This window comes from Temnothorax americanus, unplaced genomic scaffold (assembly GCF_048541705.1).
Source record: "Temnothorax americanus isolate GAGA-0224 unplaced genomic scaffold, ASM4854170v1 Scaffold18, whole genome shotgun sequence".
In the NCBI taxonomy this organism is placed as follows: Eukaryota; Metazoa; Arthropoda; class Insecta; order Hymenoptera; family Formicidae; genus Temnothorax; species Temnothorax americanus.
Window position 1 is genome coordinate 1,158,324 of NW_027509318.1, and position 15,815 is coordinate 1,174,138.

Sequence of the window (15,815 nt, forward strand, 5' to 3'; positions counted from 1 at the left end):
TAAAATATTGCAATGACAATCGGATAATTGTTTCAACTACGCAACTCATATATTTCGAGTTTACTTTCGCGATATCTGTGCTCCTCTCTCTCTCTCTCTCTCTCTCTCTCTCTCTCTCTCTCTCTCTCTCTCTCTCTTTCTTTCTCTTACATATTATCTTAATCTAGTTGCATTGTTTATTCACGTTTATCAGGGCTATCAAGCGGCGAACGTGCTCATCTAATTTGCGATGGAATGACGCGTACATTCCGCGTGGTATCGATCGTAATATTGCGTAGCCCGATGGAAATCCGAAGACAGACGCATTCATCGAGCTGACCCATTATGCATTACGAGGCCGTATATCTCAGGAGCGTTAACAGGAGCTTTCTTCCCATTAAAACGGATTATAATTCCGCGTTGTCGCTGACGCGACCTAATTTTCAAGGCAGCGCTTCAAAATGCGCCGCTCACGTTGCGAAAATACATCCAATTGCGTTTGAATGGAATGGCCATATGGAAAACATTATTGTCTCAGCGGCGCTTGGTCAAATTAGTTCAGGACAAATCTCGTCTAATTTTAGGTGACTTATGACACTTGTCGAACGCCGCTATTCACGAAACGCTTAGTATAAAATTAGCACGATGAGTAATTGTCGTTTTATTCTCGTCAATTGCAATGTAAGGCGAGCTTAAATGCGATGCCTAAATTTCCTCCTTTACTACTGACGCTATATTTACTACACGAGGTCGTTATTACATGATTCAAAGAATATTTCCGAGCTTTATGCACGAGGGTTCCAGAAGCTTCTTTAAAAGCGTTCTTATCGCCACGGAAGCTGTAGATACATATTTTACTTGTACATGTCGGGTACATATTTACGCGGGAAATGGTTCCGCTGTGAGTCTGCAAATATTAAATCCGTCTACGGAGAAGTCGGGCGATCGTAAAAGAATGCGTAATCGCGAATTGTAAATGGCTATTGTATGGCTTTCAGTATAAATACTCCAAAGTGTGTACTTCATCTTTTTGTTGGCATCGCACAAAGTTTTAAACGCTTCTCTTCAATTTTACATTAAAGTTTATTTTATCTTCACGAATCTCTTTTGCAATGCAACAGTTCGGACGACAGAATTTCTGAAAGAATATAAACTCGTGCCATTACGCTCGTGATATTTTTCGCGCGACTTATTTCCAGGCTATTCTTCTTGGTTCGTTAAGCTGGTTGATTATGATCACGTAATGCGGAGATTATTCGATAATTCCAGGTCATGGCGCGTGGTAACTAGCCAATACTATCCTCCGCATCCTCTTTCGCGTATTCGATTGCTTCATCTCCATTACATCCAAATGGAGCGTCTTACAGTTAGATCGAGGAGAAATTCCACAAAAGCATATCTGAATTAAATGAAAAAATTAATTGACAGTTTATTGCGACAAGCTGCAATTATTGCACTATAGAGGTCCCTTTCTGACTCTTTTGCCATTTAATAAATTATTTGTTAACAAATTATTTATTTAACTTTATACTTGGAACTCTCTCTTATTCCAGTATTTAGAAAAGATAATTGACAGAATTTAAAGAAAGACAAACACAAAGATGAACAAAAAGTAAGTATTAGTTTTGAACAGAAACTTGATACTACTTATGATGCATTTATTAATCCGGATAGCGTGTTTTCGGATGTTTTATCTTAAGGCAAAAAATGTCTCTTGCAGTTAAGGGACGGCACAAACTATTGCAATAACTTCGGGTCATTGGAATGAGGTCGTTCTAGCGATCCTTCTCGCCTAACATCGGGCGCATGAATAAAACATGACCTACCTGAATTTACATTCTCGTGGCTGTCTCTGACGAGCCAACCAGCGAGTTTCTTCACCCCCTCTGACCCGCCTGACTGTACGCTTTCCACCAGATGGAAGCTGATAATAAAAAATCGATAAAGAAGCTAAGGAAGAAACTAGCGAACTATCCTGAGTCTTTTCCCTTTAAAAACATTTTAGCAAGACGGATTTAGGTACTTATTGGATATTCGATAAATCGGATGAGATACAATCGCGCTGCTCCAGATCAAAATTTAATGATAATCTCGTATTAATCAACAAAAATGTCAGATTTAATAATCTAGAAAAATATAATTTTCAAAAAAAGTACGACAATATATTAATATTTAATAATAAGAAAATTATAATAATAAATTTAAGAATAAAATTAAAATAGATTATGCAATTTAAAGGTTGATTCAAATATGGAAGTGTAGAATATTAATAAAGTTAGTAAAGTAGTAGTAGTGTAGTAATGTTAGTAAATATTCGGAACCACCATGGGATATGCAACGTGATGGTGAATAATGATGGTGGTATCCGCATCAGCAATATCCCAGTTTCCATTTTTATCCGCTTATCGGTCGCCTTATCGGCGGGGGGTTGATAATAATAAATTGACGGCACAGGGAGACGAAGAAAGAGGGAGCGAACTGCGACTTTACCCGGGATAGGATCGTCAGTTCATATTACGAGTCTCTTGCGCGCGGGTTATCGTTATCGAACTCCTCCGGGCTAATTCTCGTTAGACTTAGACTCTTAGACGACCGAAGACTCTCGGCGGCTCAATGTTGTACCTCCGACACTTCACGGACCGAAATGTGTTGGCTGAGGGTGTGACGGTGGTGCTACCCTAACTCGCGCACCGCTTCTCGTGAGCGGACAGCTAACCAGCCAACCCCGAGCCAATCGAACGAACGCCTCCCTTCGTCGGGCCGCATTGCATCAGTGTTAAACTAGCGCTCGGACGACACTCTTCCGGTTCTTCCCACGTTCCCGCGCGCCATAAACAAGCGTCCCCGATTCCGAGCGCCATATGCGGGATCGATAACTCGAAATATCGTCCGTGTTTCTGGAGAGCTCCAGAGCTCCACCGATCCGTTCTACTTCGCGACGCCGAATCCGCGAAGTTTCGCGCTCGAAACTTTTATCCGGCGATCAATAGTGGTTGCTCCCGAAGGGATATTGATGTTTCCGGCGTTTCTTGGTGCCGCGCTCTTGGTGCTAGGTGAATTTCACGCGCGAATCGCAGCCGTTATTTTTACGACCTAGTAACGAGGCGCCGTTTCAACGACGCTCACCGTCGTTCGGTATTATGAGGAAATCGAGCACGAAGCTTTGAAGGAATCGCGGATTACGACGACGAACAAATGGTTAAGCTCTAGTTCGACCACGAAGCCAGGTGTTTTAAATCCGTTCGCCAAGCATTTGTGACGGTAATCCCTTGCGCAAACACTCTCAAACATCATCGGATTGCCCGGGAAACGATATAGCGGATAACAGCTCAGGGAAGGAGAGTTTACCAAGTTACTGTTCGAAGGCGATGCTCTCGGAGATGTGGAGCAGCGTGATTCGAATAAAGATCTACTTTCATCCACCAGCGGGATCGGGTTGACGCAATGGATGTACGGGAAGTTTTGCCGTAAAAACTATTTCCTCGGGGAGATCTCGCAGCTTTTGTCATCGATTCACGTTCTCGCCGATCGATTCCCGGTGAACCGCGCGCGTCTTAAATGGCAGAGAGTACAATAAGTAACTCGAAACACTTCTGCGCTAGACAGGTCAGCAAATAGTCTTGCTCGCAGTTGCTTCCGCGCTGTTCCTCCCGTTTATCTTGTAAGCGATGTGAAACGCCGCTCGTGTACGTCGTGTTCCTCACGCGGCGCTCTACAAGTGTATTTTATTCGCGATGCAATTTAACGCGAACGATGTTAAGCTGGTGTCGCTACATCACGTAATAATATTTTGACGACGTTACCGGAACGTCACCGCGAAATATAAACGACGTGCTGATGGAAAACCATTTCGCGTTATCTCTCTGAAACGTGACGTATTTTTTTAAACACACGTAGAACACTCTGCTCGGACCGGCGTTGAATTTATGTAATACGACAGTCGGCAGCCGGACCTTTCCGCCGAACACGAAGTGTTTTATTCTACGTGACGATTTGAAGCGGGAAAACGTGAGAAAATAGAAATAAAGCGGACTTCAATCTCAAAATTTCAATATCGTCTGTCGCAGGTGTTGTCCCTCGGAGCAGACGTTCTCCCAGAGTACAAATTACAGTCTCCCAGAATCCATAAGTGGACCATACTACACTACTCGCCGTTCAAGGCGGTTTGGGATTGGATTATATTGCTGCTCGTGATGTACACCGCCATATTTACGCCGTACGTCGCCGCATTTGTTCTATCGGATCCGGATTACAACAGCAGAAAGAACAAGAAGTACAGTGACGATCCCATCGTTATTATAGACTTTATAGGTGAGCCAAAGTTTATCACTATATTTTATTCTTAGCGCAAAATTTTGTGCGATTAATAATATACAAAAATAATTAATCGACGGTTAATTTTAATAGTTAGATGGTTTAATATAGTGTTGCCATAGTTTAAGTTTCCGAGACTGTAATAAAATTCTATAATGAAAATAAATTTTAAGTAAAGTAAGATATATTAAACAAAGCTATCTGACAGTGAGAGATAAAACTGGCTCTTAGAGTATTAAATTCTAAATTTAATATCGACGCTCAGAGCGCAGCACTGTATAACGTTTCAAACAATGTAGGATAACACGTGTCATGACTGTCTGAAACAATAGAACGGATAAAGAGACAATAGTACTCGAATAGAACGAGCGGAAAAGAAATCGGAGAAACGTCCAAATGAACAGTTCTGGAGATACTATCTCACATTATTTTGCTTCAAAAAATCGATTTTTGTTGAAACTGAAGAACGCAACTGTATAACTCAATATTGTCGAGATGTAGAAATAAAATAAAGATTAATGCGGTTGATTTTGATATAATGAGTACTATAATAAACTACATTTGATAATTAAAGAAATATTAGAAAATCATCGATTTTTTTAGAATACAGCAATGTATTTTTATTATCTTTCAGTCGACGTCACATTCATCGTGGACATCATTATAAATTTTCGCACGACGTTCGTCAACAGCAACGATGAGGTGGTCTCCCATCCTGGAAAGATAGCCGTCCATTACCTGAAGGGTTGGTTTATCATCGACCTGGTAGCTGCCATTCCCTTCGACCTCCTACTCGTCGGCTCGGACACTGACGAGGTAAGTTCCGTGTCGCACGCTTTGCATTACCTTAGATTATTTTTCTTCCAAGTCGGATCTGGTGTTCAAGCGACCACATTTTATGCCAATGATACTAAAACTGTCGTTTATGAATTTTTTAAAGTTATAAAAATTCGCAGTTTTTTTTTTTTTTTTTAATGGCTCGCGTTAATTAATGTATTTTTAGATATAAACGAAATGAAACAGAAGCAACGGGGGGGGTAATTGTAAAAAGTAAGAAAGAGGTTCTTGCGAACGCCAGATCGCCAGACAGAATTTTCTAGAATGTCGGTGTTAGCTGGTAAATATGATTAGGATGACATGCCGAGCCCAAGTGCCCATATTAGATGTGACTTTACCGGACTGGTGCTTAGTTCGTTTCTCCCTATTTTCGACCATTTCTCTCGGTGTTGAATGATTTCGTTTTCCTTTGTCGAGAGTTAGTCGAGTCGTCGTGTTAATGTGCACACAATGTATACGTACAGGCAAGCGAGAGCCGCTCTAATGGCTTCTCGCTGTCTGGAACGATTTTACACAACGTTTAACGTGTGCTACACGTGCGTCGAGGATCAATCACACAACAAAGCCCGATTTTCCATTTCCACATCCAGATTCGCGTTTACGTCGAGTTAACAGACAGAATTATAGCTGAACGCACCAACAAGTAACTATACGATGTTCAGTGTCAATTATGTCAATCACGAAATTATGTATTACGCGAGGCGACATGCGTAACTTGACGGATATATAGGTGAACAATCCCTTTGTCTCGAGCTTGACTCGTACCTGTACGCACACGTATGCATACACTTTTCATAAATATGTAAGTAAATATATAGTCTGTCGCTGTAAAAATTTCTGCTCTGATTGTCAAAATATTAGACTATACATATATCAGGTTTACGTCAAGATTCTCTTCTATTTTTTTGTCGTGTTACTTTTTTTATTCGTTTCATTTAAATGATTCTTTTGAATATTCTCTCATGAGTTCTTTATGAGATTTCTCTTACGAGATCTTTATTTATCTCTCTCTCTTTCTCTCTCTCTTTCTCCTCTCTCGATTTGTGTGAACGATACCGGTGGCTAATAAAGATAATCTATGTAGGGAAAAAAACGGATGAACATTAATAACTCTTCCTGTAATTAATTTAATTTATCGCGCTTCTGATGTAAGAGAAGCCAGAATATCATTTGCATCCCCAATCAACCAGTTTCCGTAGCGAAGTAATTAATGAAGTCATCCATCTCTCGGCAATTTGTTGAAAGTGAACCGAGTCTAGAATGCATACGAATTTTTTATTCCTATTTTAAGCGAACGCTCAATCTGAATTGATCTGGAAAATGAAATTATAAATCATCCTCATAATGTGAAGAGAATAAATTTTAACCTCAGTTTAACGTTTTCGTAGCTCGGCTTGGACAAGGACGAGGTTAGTTAACACATAATATACACAAGAGATCCTCACTGACGTGTCTTTTCTTTCATTATTACTTAATGAGGATTACAATCCACATCGTTTTTACACACCAAACGATTAAAATCACCACCGCAACCACGAGTTTTCTCAACTCTAACTTCTTCTTCTCTCTCTCTCTCTCTCTCTCTCTCCCCCTGCCTCCCCCTTCCCCCTTTTCTTCTTTCTCTCGTGTAAAAACCGCTTAAACACATATTACACATCTTAAATACTTTCAGCACCGTCTCTCTTGCAATATGAACCATCCCCTCTCGGCGATACCATCTCGACGACCAAGAGTGTTCACGCGACTCACCACACGTACCAAACACCTCATTCAATCATTGCAACCCCATCGTGCCGAGGAAGTTTGAATAAAGTTGATGGCAAATCGTTGTTCGGGTGTCCTTCGATAAATTCTTACTTTCTTCAGTTTGCGAAGATACAATAAACTCTGTAATACGAGAAGGCAGAATTTTCATCAACTCTATTCTCACATGTACGATATACCAAATTACCAAAATGCATGCTTCTTTTTTCTTTTTTTTTTTTTAATTAGGTATTGTATGAGATCATAACAATTCGCTTCAACCCGTTCGTGCAAGATTTAGAGTAAAGTTTATACCGTTTACAAAGCGCATTGCGGCTTGTACGTTTGCATCGTTGCCGCGTCCTCGCAAAATCGGTTCGTTTGCGTGCTACAAGAATAATTATTAGAATTTGGATTTTACTACAGCTGGCAAGTGGACGTACATTTGCGCCAATGCAAATTTTCAAAATTTGCATAATATTGAACATAAAAGAATAAATTAATATTCAGTTATGTAAATTTAGAATTCTGATTTCTCACGTATTGGCACAGATGCGTGTTTAATTTTCAGTCGTAGCGAAAAATTTGAATTCTAACAATCGAAAATTTTTACTGCCGATAGTTTTCTTCAATGATTTATCATCATATGTGATAAATGTAATGTTATCAATATCTGGTGAGAATTACAGTTAGCTCTGCAGTTATTTTTGTAATTAGATATTTTCTTACCAGATATCAAACTTCGAATCACATTTATATTGATCGCACGATTAAAAATTCTTCTTGCATCCAGCTTTGTCGAATTGATTTCTAGCAAGTAAATCGACTTTAGGCTCGTTTTATTCGCTCGAGTCTCGCGCGATTCGTTTCCTTTTTATAGTTGCAGGACGAATATGACTGCTTATGATTGCCTCGATCATATTTCGCAAAATTGTACTTTTATCAGATCCATAGGCAAGCATTTGAGGATCACACGATATACACACTTTCGTTAATTCATCAATCTTGAACCAGTATTCTTTTTATCACAATTTCACAAAATATCGATAGATTTCAAAAGATAATCGAGAACGTTTTTTAGAAGTGGGAAAATAAATCAAATTATTTGGGACTGAAATAAAATTCCATTAAATATGAATTGATTACACATACAGATATAAAAACACACACACACACACACACACACACACACACGTGTATACACGCACAAACCGAACTGTATACGAGCAGATGTGTATCAATCATGAATAGTAACCAATATCAACATATAACGAGAACACTTCGATTGATAGTATCTCATCGCGATTTTGTCAGTAACTGCGCGTACGCTTCAGCTATTTTTTTTCTCGATTCTGTTTCAATACTATGTTGGTCCTACCATTCTGTTCTCGAGCTTCTTTTGTATCTTTTTATTACGTCTCTGTTGCAAGCTATGCAAAATCGCGATTGTACTTGATCTAGAAAACGAAAGGTTTCCTGACCGATAAACTTTTCCCGGTTTAACGTGTGTGTATGTGCGTATATGTATATGTATGTGTCCGTGTGGATGTTTCATTTTTGACAAAAATTTGCTTAACTAAATTTTACGTTGCATATTTGTGACGATTGAAAGAGCAAGCGAATAATGGAAGTTTGATATCTCTTTTTAAGTATTTGTTTCTCGCGAAAGTCAACTTTCTTCATAAATTGATTTTCCTCCATTTTGAATTTTAATTAAAATTTTTATATTGGATTTTTCTATATAGATTTATGAACATACTTTCATCTTTCATATAGTGATTATCTTCTTCGTACACTTGCTCCTTCAATTGTTATATTGCAAATTGCCTAAAAACTCTTGTATATATGTGATTATGCGTGTTTTCTATCGCTTATGCGCTTTGTCTCTCTTGTAATAAACGTGCAATGAGTCGCGTGTATATATCAAAAAAACTTTACGACCGAAAAATAATATTTTTATTCGTCTCAAATTATTATATCGCCTTCAGAGTTTCGCTTCAAACGCACACGCAATATATGACATTGATTCGAATTGTTTCGATTGGAACACAACGCATGATAGTTGTAAAAATATCGACCTCGATCTCTTTCTCTTTGAAAGCGTTCGATCGAATGTAGACTTGTATTATTACTGTTTGCATGTTTAGAAGTGATTTTGTTTAACCGCGAATTTTCGAATTCTCGGCAGGTAAGAACAAAGAGGAAGCATGAACAGTCCATTCACGCTCAACAATTTCCTCGAAACTGATATAATCGCAGATCATATCTTTATTTCGACGATTGTGCTTGTCAGTCAATTTGTATTATGTAATTGTATTATTCTTCATTCAAGTTAAATACGCGCAAGAGTGCTCGCACTACACTTTAATGTATTTTGTGAAAGTCATTTTGAATTTCTGTCTTTCTTAAAATTATGCAAATTTGAAAAGACGTAAGTGACTCGAATCAAAACTCGAGCTTACTTGCGACAGCTAACTCCGCAACAAGGAGGTCGTCACTTTGCTGTTTACCTCGAAAGGCACCTCCATATCGAATACGGTGCCTTATAACAATGTCGACGTAATTCTCGCTGCAAATTATTGAAAGATCGGTCCTTGAACGCAGATTTAGATCGATGCTAAGAAGTGGCACGCCGCGAAGACGATGCTTTCAACTTTGGTATTTGAAATTCAACGAAATGTCGTGTGCATGTGTGCATATTATATTATTGTGATATTCCGACGAGTGACGTTCTCCGTTTCAGCGATTGATGTGCAACCAGAGTGACGACTTCCGGCGAGGCGAGAGTGACACTTCCAACACGGAAATGGCCTTTACGTAGACGTCGGATGATTAGATTTCAGATAAATGTCCGTTTATCAAGTTTAATGGAAATGACAGACCTGTCGTATATACCTACCAGCAAATCTTTTTATATAAGAGTAACCATATCTTTAAAAAAAAAAAAAAATAATTATTCGAGAATTCCCGAAATTTTTTATATTTATGCAAATACGTCTTGCTGCAAAGGCACGATTCATCTTTGCGTGAGCAACTTCAGATTCGCGAAACAATAAAAGACATCGATTATTTAAGTAGTAACAGACGGCGTTGAGTAAGGCCGATTTCTGTACAGCGCGCGAGATTAATATGTTCCGCGGGCTCGCAGATTCGAGAGATATAAAGAAAAATGATCAATCGTTTTCAGACGACGACCTTGATCGGACTTTTGAAGACGGCTCGTCTACTGCGTCTTGTCAGGGTGGCCAGGAAGATCGACAGATACAGCGAATATGGCGCTGCCGTTTTGTTACTTTTAATGGCCACTTTTGCCCTTATTGCTCATTGGATGGCGTGTATATGGTGAGTGATACCGTCTAATATAACTTTGGACATACTCAGAAATATAACGTCTTTAATTTGTATAATAATGCACTGAGTATTAATAAATCATATCATAACTATTTCTTCAACTGTTACTGCTTTAACCGAGTTGAAGATTTTTCCTTAAAGAAAACAATATAGAAAATCCATCATATTTTCTTATTGCAAATGTTTAATCGGTTAAAAATTTAAATCACATAACAATTGTTACGTAACATTTGGAGACATTGCTCTGAATGCAATAAATTACTCCGGTATTTCGCTCTTTTTAAAGGTACGCCATAGGAAACGCCGAGAGACCGACGCTGAAAAGCAAGGTTGGTTGGCTCGACATTTTAGCCAACGACACTCATCAGTTTTACTTTCACAATAACACCGGCGGGCCGAGCATAAAAGTAAGCCATCCGCGCGAATACCTCTCGAGTACGCTCTATTTGAAATCGCACTTAATGGCGATACGCGAACCCTTTTGCTCAACGTGTAACGCTGTAATTTTTCCAGAGTCGTTATATCACGGCGCTTTATTTCACCTTCAGCAGCCTCACGTCCGTAGGCTTCGGGAACGTAGCGCCCAATACCGATGCTGAGAAAATCTTTACAATAATCGTCATGCTGATCGGATGTGAGTCGATAAATAATGACGGATCTTATCGCGGCACACGCGTGTTTAGTCTTTTCATTAAAAATAGCAATGTTATCAGAACCATAATAACTACGTAATAATTAAATTATAATAAAAGTAAATAAAATATAAGTATAACAAATATTTTATGACAAAAGTATTAGTAATATCAAACACATTTTTGAATATTCTAGACATTCAGATATTAATAGCATCTTGAATAAACAATGGCGAAATTTGTGCCTGAAACCGCTAAAATATCTTAATCCCTCGGGTTCGCGGTTTGTTTCACGACACGATCAATTTTAGCCCTGATGTACGCCAGTATCTTCGGTAATGTATCGGCGATCATCCAGAGGCTATACAGCGGCACAGCCCGGTATCACACACAGATGCTCCGAGTCAGGGAATTCATAAGATTTCACCAGATCCCGAATCCGCTCCGCCAACGATTAGAGGAGTACTTTCAACACGCGTGGACCTATACGAACGGGATTGATATGAACAGTGTTCTGAAAGGGTTCCCCGAGTGCCTTCAGGCCGACATCTGTCTTCATCTCAATAGGAATCTTTTAAACAATTGCCGAGCCTTCGAGGGGGCCAGTCCAGGCTGTTTAAGGTACTTGCCCCCTAACTTATTTCGAAAATCTGATTATTTTTAAAAATTCGTGCAAAACAATATTTTATTTTTATAAATAGAGATGTGATTATCTTTTACGCCTAATAAGTTCATGATGACAAGAAAGCCCTCGTTTCTTTTTGCAAAACAGGGCATTATCCTTAAAGTTTAAGACCACGCACGCGCCTCCGGGTGATACTTTAGTCCATCGAGGGGACGTGCTGACTTCCCTGTATTTTATATCCCGCGGGAGTATCGAGATCCTGAAGGACGATATCGTAATGGCTATTTTGGGCAAGGACGACATATTTGGCGAGAATCCGTGCATTTATCCGACGGTTGGAAAATCGTCTTGTAACGTTCGCGCCCTTACGTATTGCGACCTTCACAAAATTCACCGGGACGACCTGCTCGACGTCTTGGCACTTTATCCGGAATTCTCCAACCACTTCAGCCAGAATCTTGAGATCACTTTTAACATGCGAGATGTGAGTGCTATTTCCAGCTTTCTTTACGCGCAATTTTACGATTTAACATAATTCCGTTCTCTCCCTTGTTTCAAATTTTATTATTACTTGTGATGAAATTTATAAAGGAACATTTTTATATTTGCATTACATTTTATAGTTTTGAAATTTTCATTTTTATTATATTTTTGCTCTATGATTATCGCTTAAACTAACTGCGTGTAGCAATTTACATGCTCATCGAATTGATATACGATCCGACTCGCGAGTAACCGCCGTTTCATCTTTAGGAGGAACAGGCTGGGGTCGATCCAATATCAGCAAGGTATCCTGTCAGTACTCCAACCGACGTCGACGTCGACGCTAGGAGGTTTGCTTTCCGTCCACCAAGATACCGTCGAGGACCCGGTGGTCCTGGCACAAATCTTATTCCTACAGGTCGACAAGACTCCTTGCAAGACGACCAGGATGACTAGTAAGATTATCTCTTTTCATTGTATCAATTTTCTCAATCTATCATTAAAAGAAAGATCGATGTTTGACTAATAAGATTATTGTAATAAACATTTTATAGATATTAGAGAAAACATGAAAGAGCATATAGCGTATTATGTTTGCTGAAGATGACAGATTGATCGATCAGCTTCTTTTTTTATCTGTTGCAGCGACAAAGGTAGCGGTCATGGTATCTTAGAGTTCAGCACGGATAAGGCTGGTCAAGACGTGACACCATTGAATCTGGAATTCGATGAGCCCAAACAGAGAAGCTCGACCTTAAACTCAATAACTGGTGAGCGGTTATTATTTCTTTCGTTCAGCCTCGTCACTTCGGGAAAACAATGTTCCAGTTTTTCTCATGTTTGTTCTTAATATTCTGTTTGAGGAATGTTACTCATTGCACGACGATATAAATCCTCTATACAGCAGGGTACTTCTTTTTAATACGTTTAATTCAAGATACGTTTAATTCAGTTCGGATGTTTTCGATCTTTGTTCAATAACTAATAGCAAGATTCCTTGTATAAAGATTGACTGCGCTTGCATTGACGTCTCGCACTTAGCGCTAAATATATCCGTAAATGCAAACTTTAACGCTAAATCCATCTGATTTAAAATTTTATTTAGGATTTAATAAGAAAATTTTAATGATTAGAAATAGAGAGAAGATTAGAAAGAAAAAAAATGATTAGAAATTAATATAATCACATTTAGCGCTAAATGCGCGACGTAATTTTTTAGAATCAACTACTTAGATTCGCTTACAATTTGTAACAATGTTACGCTTGTAACATTGTTACATGTTAAAAGCGTCTTATCTTAAATCTTAAGCTTCCTAAAATGTATTTTGCCTTCAGTTTGGTGTAGCTCGTGTATCAATTATTTCGATTTATTTAGCGTTACGGCAGTTTTCCTCTTCTATCCCGTTTAGCTCTTTCTCTCTTTTCTTTCTCTCCTCCTCTAAGCGTATTGCGTTTTGTTTGAGTCCCAAGTTCGATAACACCTTGAAACCTGGTTGTTCAGGCATGCTAACCCATCTCAAGCGCAGCATACCGGATCTACGTCAACACAAGATTCACCTGCAGCCGCTTACCAGTCACGATTACCTCGCGAAACAAAGTAAGTACCCCCCGTATATTGCGAACACCCCGAAATAGATTGGCCTGACCTCGTTGTACCTAAAAATCAACCCTTGACCTGCCGAATTTTGCACCGCTCGCCAGAACCCTGAAGACGTACGACTGTCGTTTCATCTAGATTCTTAATCGCGACGCACGCCGTAGTAGAGAATATCTCGCAGCGCGATTGCGCATCTATATGCGATAAGTAGCACTCAATTTATATATTCCTCCCGTACTCGTGGTACTCACCGGTGGCGTTTAAAACCTAGTGACCACGCCGCTGACGAAAGCAGCGCGCCGGAGTTCCGCCGCTGGCGAGAGTTGCCTCAATCAAAACGTCGTTCATCCCACTTCGACAACGTCGAGCCACTACACCACACCATCGCCCCCGCAGCATCCTCATTCCCATGGTAGGGGCCTCATTTATCTTAATCTTAGTAGTTTCCGCGATTTCCGTCATTTTTCGCTTTCGTTTCACTCACGTCGATATAAAATTCCGTCACCTGTACTATCATCGTATATCCATCATCAAAAATCGCCTAACGTAATCGCGCTGATTCGACGAGATGCGACGTGAACTGTGTTCGAATTTTGATCGCGATCGAGATCGAATTGCCGCGAGATGAAGACGTTTGCCCTTCCAGGCGACTTTCAGAGTGGCCCGGGTCGGCCCGTGGAGGAGATTAATGCCAGGATCGATCAGCTGTCGCGGCAAGTGTCCTCGTTGGAGCACTCGATGGCCAGCGAGATCAGATTGATCCTGAGCTTGCTCCAGCAGACGCTCAATTCATCGAGGGAGAGCTCCAGCGTCGAGATGATGCCGGGAACGGCGCCAACCGGCACGAAGCAGAGCAGCCGTGCGCCCGCGTTGGTCCAGAGATCGGCGAGCGAGCCGCAGCCGCCGACGGCACCGGCGGGCAACGGAAACGGGAAGATTCAACCCAGCACGTCGCACGGTTTGTTCAGGTAAGAACGGAACGAAAATAAACGAGATTCCGCGCGTTAAATTTCCAGCGGTTCTAATTAGTCGGATCGCGTATACCTCTCTCGCGCGTCGAGACTTAACGTTAGATCCAGTTTCGCGTGCGAAACTGTTTTGCGTACCAGCAACACTCGTTCGGATGCGGTAGAGAGGGTTTGCAATTTTCCACGACGCCGTAGACTCCGAAACTGATACTTGAATCGCAAGAAGTAATCGATATTTTGTTATTCTTGAAAAGCTTTCTTTCGAAATCCCTGGATCAGTTGCATTTGATTTCGGCGTCTTTTATTTTGGAAAAGTTGGACAAGTTCCGAAGGTGATCACCATCACGTATTCTTCTTTGAACTCTTTGCGAGCAGTGTCACGAAGATCGAGTACAAGCGAACGGCACGTGACGTTAACATATATCCATCACGAAGATTCTAAATTTTCCCTTTGATCATAAGCATAATCATAATCTGCCTAAAAATCATAATTGGATCGCGTTAATAATAACTGCAATTTTGTATAAAGCAATTAGTTTAAAACAGAGGCGATGTGCCACTACTCTGGAATTTTATAGCCTTTAGAACCGTAGTATCGTACTTTTGGTACTCTTTTTCTGTAGATTATCATCTCTAACGTCGCACGCCTCGAAAGCTTTGACACTTGCAAATCACGTAGTCCATCCAGTATTTAGAAAGAGTATATCTAGAATTGCAAGAAAAGTAAGAAGCATTGCGTTAAGATAAAAGTAATCTTTTATTAGAAGATATTCTCTCTAATTTGCACGTACTTCTTTCTTTCTTTTGTTTCGCTGATAAATAATTTTCTTCACATGTCTAATTAACCTCCAATTAACTCAACTAAGTCTTTGCTTCCGAATCTATTGAAGAAAATTCCTTGTTCTTTCCAGTTTCGCCAATCTCAGTTGATTTTAATCTTGATTGATTCTTTTATCTTTCTTGGAGTTCAATCAATCGAACTCTGATTGAAGTTGACTGACGTTGATGGAACCGATTTCTTGGTAAGGTAAATCATCCTTCATGCACGTTTAGATAGATCATTCTCATCGTCGTTTTTTATTCGTAATCTTAATCGATTATAGCCGACGCGCGAATGGTCGATGTCGGTCCCATTGCGCGGCCGGTAGTCCCGAGCGCGCGGGGCCCGTGACACTGCTCAGGATTAAACTTTAGAAGATTAGAGGCCTGTGTTGTCGAATATCCCACTGTACATAAACACGTACGCTTCAAGTATATATTTCGCTCGGCTATCCTTAGCGGTTTTC

At 40.0% G+C, this 15,815-nt stretch overlaps 1 protein-coding gene across 12 annotated transcripts in view; it reads left to right on the top strand.

The window, feature by feature from the left end:
* Sei (potassium voltage-gated channel seizure) overlaps positions 1–15,815 on the top strand; it is a 95,615-nt gene that overhangs the window by 74,462 nt on the left and 5,338 nt on the right. For 7 of the 12 annotated variants that reach the window (XM_077404070.1, XM_077404071.1, XM_077404072.1 and 4 more), the window contains 13 exons: positions 4,047–4,290; positions 4,928–5,109; positions 6,519–6,539; positions 10,061–10,215; positions 10,511–10,631; positions 10,738–10,858; positions 11,168–11,477; positions 11,629–11,965; positions 12,235–12,419; positions 12,610–12,734; positions 13,466–13,561; positions 13,833–13,973; positions 14,208–14,529. In XM_077404070.1, coding sequence (XP_077260196.1) covers positions 4,047–4,290; positions 4,928–5,109; positions 6,519–6,539; positions 10,061–10,215; positions 10,511–10,631; positions 10,738–10,858; positions 11,168–11,477; positions 11,629–11,965; positions 12,235–12,419; positions 12,610–12,734; positions 13,466–13,561; positions 13,833–13,973; positions 14,208–14,529 — 2,360 coding nt within the window. The remainder of the gene's footprint in view (positions 1–4,046; positions 4,291–4,927; positions 5,110–6,518; positions 6,540–10,060; positions 10,216–10,510; positions 10,632–10,737; positions 10,859–11,167; positions 11,478–11,628; positions 11,966–12,234; positions 12,420–12,609; positions 12,735–13,465; positions 13,562–13,832; positions 13,974–14,207; positions 14,530–15,815) is intronic. The other 5 variants (XM_077404073.1, XM_077404075.1, XM_077404078.1 and 2 more) reach the window with 4 other exon arrangements.